We start from the raw sequence: 10542 nt of genomic DNA, 5'->3' as shown, positions 1-10542 counted from the left end.
TTTCTATTTGATTGTGATTCTCCACATTGGTCGTGCTCTAGAAATAAAGTGACTCGACTAAGCTACCTAATCATGTAACATTTAATAATTAACCACGCACAGGGGCCTATTTTTCTACATTCTACAAACCTGTGCACTTCGTTCATTCTGTAGGACTCTGAATGTAAGACTATAACTTCTTAAGATATATATTTGTTGTACTGGTACTTTCTCTTAAAACGCTGACTGAATAGTGGTGTGTGTTTTTCACTTTGAGTTGGCTGTGGGATGAGTGGCTCGAGCAGTGACCCCGCCCCGCCCATGAACCGGTGGGTCATTAATTTGAAGTCGTCACACCTGCGCCAAACTTTGAGACGAGCGCTCACGCGACGCCTGTTAAAGAGTTTCCTGTAAATTACTTTTGGGATGAGTCCGTTTAACTCTGAGGATATTGCCGTTACAGCTAAAGCATGACCAGCTTCTTTTTGGTGAGTGCCATTTTTAAGTTATTTTTTAAAAAGCACAGCACAAAACGTTGTTTTCTTGCTCTGGTCCCAGCTACTGACACTGTCAAGAAGTAAGTGAGATACTAAAAGACTTTTGTGTCGCTTATATATGAGGATATCATTTCCTGATAAATGTGAAAAATTCACAGTTATAATGAGTCATAATCACAGAGTGCATCTGAACTTTCATCTATTTGGTTTTCTCAAAGGTGGCTATTTTCTGTTGTATTGGCTGGAGAGTGAAGTGGCATGTATGGCCACTTTTTTGTCGACACTCAGAACATTTAGTGAGTACGTTTGCCATAGGGACATTGGGTATGGGGTTCTCCCAGTAGTTTGGCTCCCCTTAGTATGTCACGTTTATTTGTCAGAGTCGCGTCACGGTGTCTGAACCCAGGTGCGAAATTCCTCGTAGTCTTGAAAAAAGTAACAACTCATGTCACTTCTTTCAACTCGAGCAGCAGTGAGCTACTCGTACGTTACTGTTGTTAAGTGCTTAGGGTAAATTCACAATAAACAGTTAATGAAACAACCATTTACCATGCTGAACCGTGTGTCTTCCTGGTGTGTTGTCCAATGTCGGGCTAACAGTACGTCAATTCAATTTTAAAGAGCTCTCTGAAATGTGTACAGATACATTTCCTAAATTCAGGAGCAAAATGTGCTTTGTTAATAGTTGTCACTATCTGCATAATTCGGCGCGGTAGTGATCCACCAAACGGATCTATTTAGTGCTAAAATTCGGCTTTTCCATCTGAATTTCCTGCTTATCATGCAGTTCTCCCTCCTGTGTGTGCGATGGGCGAGCTAAAATGAATGAATTCAAATTAAGTGCTGTTTTGTCGACTGCCGATTTGAAGTGTGGCTCTTAAAGATTCAGAGGGTGCTTGTATATCTTAGTTGCAGTGTCTTATGTTTTCTGCGTCGTCAAAAACAGTTTTCATTCAGTTGTTTTTGAATGGAGGTTTGTTTGCTTATTATAAACCTTCATGCCAGAGGCACTCTAACAAACTTAGTTGTATAGAACTTTTGTTTTCTGTCGTCAATTGCCATTTTATTAAATAGTGAATGCAGGTGAGGTAAAATGATCGTATTGTCACATGCACAGCAAAGTAGTGTGTGTACACACTGCTAGCGAGATGCGGCCGCATGTGATCTTTTATTAAGTAGGGCAGTGTAGATAATGTTGGGAAATACTGGGTGTCGACAGCAAACTAGTCCATGCAATCGCCTTATTTGGTTTTTCTTTCCACCTGAACAGGTATTGGCTGTATTTGGGCATGCTGTGAGTTCAGGTGATTTTTAGTCTGTGTTTTTTTTTTTTCTTTTTTTTTCCCCTGGTGTGAAGTTAAAGATTATATTCTTCAACCAGCTTTAGCTGACTTTTTTTTTACTGCCTTCACCAGGCTGCTCTGAAGTTTAAGCATGTCTAAAGGAAATCCCCTTGTGAAATCATACCTACCTGTTCAGCTCTAACCTTGTTTATTTGCTTGTGGTCTGATAAGTGCATTTCATTGGTAAGACACAGTCTTGAAGTGTTACATCATCATAATCATACCACTCATATCAAGGAAACTTAAAGAGAATATGACTCTTTTTTTTTTTACTTTTTAAACTTCAGATAAGTATTCCTTTATGAACAAATCATTTCCTGTGAGCGGAACTGATGTGTTTACAAAGAATCAGAGACTGCAAACAAAGGTTAGGCCTTCAGATATACAAATGATTGACACACAGGAAGAAAAAAAACTGAGCTGTTTATGCCTGCTCTGTATATATGTAAAATAATGACTTTAAATAGACTGTTAGTAGTAGTAGTAGTATTATCATATAATGTGGTAATAATATATTAATGTAAAAAGTGATATGACACCTTTTCATTAAATAAACAAAATAAAGACACCAAAAGGAAACAAAAACAAAATGTTAGGGCTGCAAACAGGACTGAATAATTAAAAATAAATAAAGAAATAAAAAATCTGATTGTGTTTATTTTGGCAGATATTGCAATTGCAAAATGACAGTTTTACTAGAACTTTTTGAATTTCACTTCTACTGTAAAAAAATATTAATAAGGTGATGATGTTGTTATTATTTATTTAGATTTTTTTATTTTAATGGGGTTTAACATTTTCCCTCACATATAGAGAAAATTATTTCTAAGCCAGGGCATCTCTGTAACACCTCAGTGCTTCATTTATATTTATAATGGCATGATGTGACATGTTTTACCTTTTATCAAAACATTTTATCTTTAGTGATCTGGATATTACATCGGGTCAGTAATATTCTATAATATTTCAAATAATTGTTCAGCCTGAACTGCAGACAGATTATATTCATTGACAGTTCATCTGCTTTTTAGTTTCTCAATTAACTGATCGATAAAATGTCAAAAATGGTGAAAAATGTCTTTCTCAGTTTACAATGGTAAAACAGAAAACCACATTTGATGATGTCATTTATGCTATTATAAAAAATTTCTTGATTACCGAAAGTGGGATTGAAACTCAAAATATCCATTATAGATGAGTCTACTAGTTATTTTCTTGATTTATGGATTAATCATGTGATCTGTAAAATGTCTGCTTTTTTAATAATGTCTATTAAACTAAGAAAATTACAAGATTATTTGTTTTTAACGTGTCGTCATCTTTTAGGTTTTTTTCGTATTTATCTTGCTCCTGCTGCCCACGGGGGCGGTTCCACAGTCTGCCCTTGACTTGAAAGGCAACAGAACACGGCGGGATGTCTCTTGCAGTGCCAGCCTGGAGTACCTGCACGGCAACATCTGCTGTTTAAACTGTCCAGCTGGTAAGCCACATGGAGCAACATTTGATTTAGTCCAGAGAGACTGAAGTTCTGTCTTCAGCTCGAATCAGAAATCCATCAGAGGAGCTATGAAGCAGGTTGAGCGGGGCATGATTGGTTATTATTTAGCTAAAGTGACAGGTTCAGTTGAATGTTGAAAGTTCAATTAAGTAGGTGTATAAAGAGATGTTTTTGGTTATGTGTGTGTGTGTGTGTGTGTGTGTGTGTTAGGTACACATGTGAAATCACACTGCACCAGCGCAGGAGAGAAGGGGGAATGTGTGGAATGTGACTATGGGACATACACTGAGCACGCCAATGGACTGAATCAGTGTTTCATGTGCACACGGTGTCGCTCAGGTAATTCTGCTTGACAGCTTTGCACTATCGATTGGAGTGACTGTAGAAGAAAAATCAATATTCAACCTTTTCAAAGTGGTCTGAGCATAAACTCAGACTTAACAAGGTCTTTTTCTTGCTCTCTCAGATCAGGAAATTGTAAGGCTGTGTATTCACACTCAAGATACCAAATGTCAGTGCAAATCAGGGCGATTTTGTGCTCCTGACCAAGCATGTGAAGTGTGCAAGAAGTGTTCAAGGTGAGTCTATGCAAACCAAATGCTTGATTCATCCATAGTTTGATTTCTCAGATGGAGACTGTTTCGAAGACAGCCTCACTCATTTTCATTCCGTCTTGCCTTCATTGTGTTTACTTGCCTCCAAACTAGGTGTGAAAAAGATGAAGTGATAGTGAGGAACTGCACCTCTACCACCAACACGGAGTGCAAGAAAATCCAGCCCAAATCTGTCTTTTCCTCAGGTACAGTACTCAGTGGAAGGTAGTGCCACCTGAAAAACTCCTCAAAACATTAGAAAGACCACAGACATCACTGGAGACAAGCCTGGCTTTTTGGTACACCAAAAATATGTTCTATGCTTCAACATCCGATTGATGTATATGCATATGAATGTATAGCAACACGGCTCAGACTATAAATTGATCCAAGTCATGATTGTATTATTACCATAATACTGTGCTTTTTTTCCTATCAGGAAACGCAGCAGTGATTGTGCCACTGGTTTTTGCTGGTGTCATCACTGTAATGATGATAATACTTTTCTTGAGGAAGAAGAGATGCAGAGCACCAGGTACGTGTGGATGCATTACTGCAGACCAAACTGATCAGTGTAAGCTGTTTTTAAAACATTCAAAAACATTTAAAATCTCAATATCTAAGTTTTGTAAATAGATGAAAAGCATGAGCAGAAACTGTTCTTTCTTGTGGTTATTTATAACAATAATTTATTTTTTTTAGGTTTTAAAAACGTGGGAAATAATAATTTTAAGATTAGATTAGAGTAAGATTTAAGATTGAACAATGACAACATCAACAGGTGCACTCAGGAGGTAGATGACCTGACAAAGAATTTAATTCAAGAAAAAACTGCAGCATGACACAACATATTATATCTAACAACCCATATTGGTGCACCATGGAGTTGTTTGACCTGCTCAAGGAACTTGCATTCCTTTACTGAGGGAAATACAGTGTCATTATGATTAAACCTTATCTATAACTGTTATGATATTCTTAAGTGTAGAATCTAAAGATGCTGAGATATATCTGTACACCTTTCTGGGTACTGATACACCCATTAATAAGCACTGTTCACTTGGTATCACAAAGAAACCTCAGGACAGAATTTCTAAGTAAAACAAAACTGAATTGCATAAGACAGGAAACTGTACTGTTCTCTTTGAGTATAAAACCTCAGACTGGCCACACCTAAGACATTAGGTATCACTGTTTCAGTTTGATGCATTGGTTATATATGATCCCTGTGATGAACTGGCGACCAGTTGGTGGTTTACTGTGTCTATTGCGCTGTTTCAGCCGGGGTAGGCTCTAGCCCCTCGACCCTGTAAGGGATAAGCCAATACAGACAGAGAGAGTTTGGGTACCGTTTATATTTTCAATACAGAAACAAACCTAAACATTCTGCCCATGAGCCATAACTTGTGTTTTAATAAGTTGTAGACCTGCAACTAAAGATTATTTTCTCTAGCTACTTTTCTGTTGGTTCTTTTCTTGATTAATCATGTAGTTTACACTATGTTTAAAAAAAAAAAAAAAAAAAAAGTGAAAATTTCCAGCTAAAGTCCCAAGATGATGTCATCAGATAGTTTGTTTTACACCAAACCATCGTCCAGCACCTATAAATCTTCAGTTGAATATCAAATAAGACGAAGTAACAAATCTTCACAACTGAGATTCCCTGACTCTAGTGTTGATGAGCTAATTGCTTTGTCGACCAGTTGTTTCAGCTCTAGAAGTTCACATTTAATAACTGGGCACTTGTAAAGGAGCATTAAAGCAGAGCTCAAGCACTTTAACCAGATGTTCAACCAGAGCTCAGTGTTCTGTCATCTATACAGGTCTTAATCTGTGACTTAGTTTTCTTTACTCCAGTAATAGATGCCCTCATGAGATATTGTTGTAAATTACTTGGTACGGTCAATGTAGCTGTTGCTTCCAGAGACATAAAGTTGGCAGAATTTGGTTGAATAATGTTTACATATAGTTTCAATCCACTTCTTGCTGTCCAGTGAGGCAGGTTGCCAGGCTCTGGCTTCTCATTAGCATTTGACATCATGGATTAACCTACAGGGCTAACACAATACACTACTAAAACACAACAATGAACAAACTGTTATTATTTAATTTGTAGGGAGTGTCAAAGAAAAATCCATCTCTGAATGGTTGAAGATGAAAAGTGATGAGCACTGATGTCACAGTATGTGTGTCAAAGACTCACTCCATGCCTGCTTGTCAACATGTTGCATATTTCCAGATCGTTGTGGCCACTGAAATCCAGTTTAACAGGATTGCAACTGGCATGCATTATGATAATTGTTTTAGCTGGTGACCTCATAGCAGATGATGAGCTAATACTTGCTGACGATGTTGGAACAAAGTGTAGTAGGATAAAATGTAAATAACAAATAAACCACTGTCTGTAAGGGTTTATGTCTTTATCATTCAGACCAAATTTGAAACTGGACTGCTGTCAGTTGTTGGCAAGGACAGTACCTTTTCATTTGGATTCACCCATGACAAGCCATGTGAAGATGTTTTTCCTAGTCTCTGCTGTTGACAGCGCTGTAGGTAAACTGTACCCAATCCAGCTCAAATGTGCAGTATACAGTATCAGCCAGGTTTCAGAGATGATCTGCTCTGACACCACTGACTGGTGTGGCCAGAGGTGCTGCAATAATGTTAAAACCCATAGAGAGCAGTGCAGCAGCAGATTTCTGCCCTTGTTTTTCAGAGTTGATTTACCCAGAGTCACAAGTCAAATAACTTGGACTTTGGGGAATTCCTTAAAGTTACATAATCCTCTCCTCACATCCTTTCTTCAGACTCTCAGAGAAATCTGCCTGATGGGGTGAAGGCTGGACAGGTGAGTCACTTTTTATTTTATATTTATATTTTTGGCATTACTGTAAGATTTATGAAAACAAGTGCAGAGCAGTAGGATTGCAAAGATTTAAGTTTTGTGGGGTTTTTTTTTTAGATTCAAGGGACATATTAAAAGAATAAAAATGCATGAAACATCCTGTACCTAACATCTGGGAATAATAAAGGGCTTGTACAATGATTTGTTTGAACATGTTCCTCATCCTCCTCCGCAGTACACTACTGTCATCTGTCCCACTGAGGAAAGGAAGAATGGAGATACCCGAAGGCCAAGCCACTCAAACTGGCAACTGGTGAGATCCAAACCCTCAGCCGGAATGGGAGATGAGCATAAAGCGCTCTGTGAAAGCCTCAACAGCTCAGCCAGTAACTCCCAGCACAGTCTAACCAGCCTGCCCTCCTCTGCCTTCCCCGCACCCCCTCCCCAAGCCAGCCCCGTGGTCCCCAGGCAGCTCAACAGGAGGGTGAGAGCAACCGCTCATCTCCATCCTTGCTTCCATCCTTGCTTCTTCTTAGCTGCTTACTCCTTGTTTGTCTCTGAATAATGCAGTGCCGCCGTGACTCAGGCATGTGGTTAAACTGGTCTGACTAATCTCTTCTTCCAGTTTCCCCACTTTGGTTCTTATGATGTGTGTATGAAAAGTGTTTAGTGCAGCTGCCTTGTTAAAATATCACATATGCATTGTGGCAACAATGAATCTACAGATTACCTTTAAGATACATTGATTGAAAAATGATTTGTTCCAGAAAATATTTTTTCCATTCTAATTTGGAACAAAAACTCCCTACTGGAGTCATGTTCTCAGTAATGGAGAGCAGTGTTACACACGAGTGACGGGCAGCTTTAGAAAAAGAACAGTCACCCATTTGATTTTGTGTGTTTAGCACTGTTAAACATTTCATTATTGGTCTGTGTAATGACACGGCTGCTGTAATTGTGGTGATCAGAGTTGTGTTGATGTTGTTGGAAACAGAAGTCACATGTTCCTTGTTACACCTGTTAAAGATTGACATCAACCGAGAATGTTGCTTGAATTTAATATCATTTTTGTCCCTCCTCCTTTCCATTCAAATCTGAAATACATCTTTGCATTACGGGAAATCTTCCTGGACATGGCTAGTAACTGAACAAGAGATAAGTTGTATTCACCAAGTTACAGTAGACTTCTTTGAGTATTAATCATTGTTTCACTTTCTTGCCTCTCTGTCTTTTTTTTTTCTTTTGTCATACAGGAAGATGAGCAATTCCCCAAACTTGTTCCTCTGAATGGTAATGTGTTTTTAATTTCATTACTTCTCTCCAAAGTCACACCACTCTTTATGATGCTCAGATGCACAGAGTGTGACACACTGACACACCTTTGTTAAAAACACTAGTGGATAGTCAGCCTCAGTAGTCAATGATGCCACATTTGGTTCAATTCAGAATACTTAATTGGCTTCTCAGGGGGTAAGTTGAGGCAGCAGTCTGCAAACAAAGCACGCATAGACAACTCACCTGCACACACAAAAACAATCCAAAAATGTAGACATTAGCAAGTTGCTGCTGCAGCTTTCTGATCCAGTCCAGTCAGTGGATTAAATCAGAACTGCTTAAATGTTGAAAAGGTTCCTAAAAATATATTTCTTATAATGATGACTGTATGTGCTAATGAAGGACTTAATCTTTGTTTACAGGTGAAGAGTCTCTGAGGAAATGCTTCGAGTATTTTGAAGAAGTAGAAGTCGACTACCACAAGAGATTCTTCCGTCAGCTTGGGATTACTGACAATGTGATCAAAAGCAAAGAGCACCTTCTTTATGAAGACAAGATCCATGAATTGCTGAATATTTGGATGGAGAAAGAGGGTAGAGAGGCTAGCTTAAATGATCTGCTGAAAGCATTACTTAATTTGAATCAGAGGCGAACAGCTGAGACTGTCAGGGAGAAAGCTATTCACAATCATCATTACATCTGTGAGTGTTGAGAGATGAACTTCTTTTAGAAAATCCTTCGTTTTAGGAATATTACATATGCTTTGAGATCCTTGTTGCTGAAAGACTATGCACCATCCAATACTGGTTTGCATAGAATTTCTGTAGGGGAAAAAAAAAGTTTGTGTTTAGTCGAGCACTGGTTGGATAAACGAATCAAAAGGCTGCCACCCATAATGGCCTTCAGGTGGCTCCTGTAAGAGAAAACATGAGTAATGATGTCTCATGATTGTCATTTATGGCGTGAGGTCCTTGTTGTTTTGACCAGTGGAGAAGCAAAGCACAAGGCTACCACATTATGTGGTATTTTAGTAAGAAGTAAATCTCTTCAGTCAAAAAAAAACCATAAATCACTTGCACACCTACCAAGTGTGTATTTTGTTGACACTGGTAGTTCTCTCGTGTTAGGGGCAGGCAGGTTACTGTTACCACACAGCACTGATGGGGAATTGCAAGTCAAACCTGGCTGAATTATATGCCTACATGACCTTATATAGACACTAAAATTACAGCTTGAATTCAGTTGTTCTTTGTGTCTGACTGAAAATAACTTATTCCCTTCACCTCTACATGGAGGGTTGATAGTGAAGTATTTAAAAAAAGTGTTTGCTGTCTTTTATACCAAAGACTGTGTTTTACTCGGCCCACACCTCATGATTGGTTGAATAAATGTGACGCACATACTGACATTTTCATCCCTTAATAAGCGTTTATTTAAATATGTCTTCAGGAAAGAATGTCTGTACAGCCGCACTGATTGAGTAACAGAACACATGAAGCATTAAGCTAAATGTCAAAGAGATAAATACTAGGCTTAATACAAGTACGATGAGCTACTATGGTGGAGAGCTGTTAAATTTATGATTTGTATAACTTATTTACAATGTTCTTTACCTGACTGTGTCAAATACTTGTCGATTGACAGTGTTCATGGCCGTGGTTCTGCTTGGCTGTTTGTTTACGAGCTAAAAGCCAAAAATTGAAATTAATTTAATTTTGTTTTTTAATCTCCTGTCTGCATTTTGTTTCTAGTCTATTGTTACACCTCAGCCATAATCCTGATCACAACAGTAACATCAGAACCACAAAAGGCTCTGCTGGGTACTACTGATGCGTTTCTGTTAAGTGCCTTGCGCAAAAGTACCTGAGTAGTTGCGCTTGAGAGAAAGTGTATTCCCCCCCCCCCGGTTTCCTGCACTTAATGAATTGTGCACCTCGGTGGTTCTGTCTTGCACTGATCTGTGTGACTATCAGGGAAGTCATGTATATACTTGTCTGCAATATACATGATAGAAGGTTAATCACATTGTTACATAATACCCATTTTTTGTGTTTACATCTTTTGCCTGTTGTTATCTCTCACTTTCACTTTTAGTGTTTGTCAGCCTGTTTCATTTTGATTTCCCCATTCACCATTATTTTAACTGACTTAACTAATTCTTTGAATTATTCTGTAAAAGTTGGTAAGCTCTGAAATACCAAATTCCAAATTTGAGTTTATGGGCAAAAACTGAAATACAAAAGTCCTTAAGAATAAAAAGTGTGAACTTGTTTTTTTGACTAATAGCAGATGTTACAGTGTTATTACACAGGTTTGGATAGAGCAGGAGTAGCTGTCAACACATAGAAAATACTTTATCTGTAGAATTAACTGTGCATTGATGCAAAAGGCCTAGAGTTTATGTCAGTATGATTTCAATTTACTGTCATGCTGTTCACTGTTAACTGAATTGAGCCACTGAGCTAGCTAGATAACTGGACCACACCCTTGTTATTGGAGTAGGAAGCAGATG

General features: G+C 38.2%; 1 protein-coding gene across 4 annotated transcripts; it reads left to right on the top strand.

Annotated features, from left to right (window-relative positions):
• Nucleotides 1-313: 313 nt before the first annotated feature.
• On the top strand, nt 314-10309 carry hdr (hematopoietic death receptor). Of its 4 annotated transcripts, none has more exons than XM_018669512.2 (10): nt 314-467; nt 3146-3299; nt 3528-3656; nt 3784-3895; nt 4025-4116; nt 4350-4445; nt 6718-6758; nt 6991-7068; nt 8009-8045; nt 8453-10309. In XM_018669512.2, the coding sequence occupies exons 1-10, from the start codon at nt 450-452 to the stop codon at nt 8740-8742; spliced, it is 1047 nt and encodes a 348-aa protein (XP_018525028.1). In that variant the 5' UTR covers nt 314-449; the 3' UTR covers nt 8743-10309. The 4 variants fall into 4 exon arrangements, with proteins under 4 accessions (XP_018525028.1, XP_018525026.1, XP_050931082.1 ...); XM_018669510.2 differs by having other exon boundaries at nt 6991-7239; XM_051075125.1 differs by having other exon boundaries at nt 6988-7068.
• Nucleotides 10310-10542: the final 233 nt, after the last annotated feature.

This window comes from Lates calcarifer, linkage group LG13 (assembly GCF_001640805.2).
Source record: "Lates calcarifer isolate ASB-BC8 linkage group LG13, TLL_Latcal_v3, whole genome shotgun sequence".
NCBI lineage: Eukaryota > Metazoa > Chordata > Actinopteri > Centropomidae > Lates > Lates calcarifer.
Note: the sequence above shows the minus strand (reverse complement) of the source record. Positions and strands in the feature narration are given on the sequence as shown.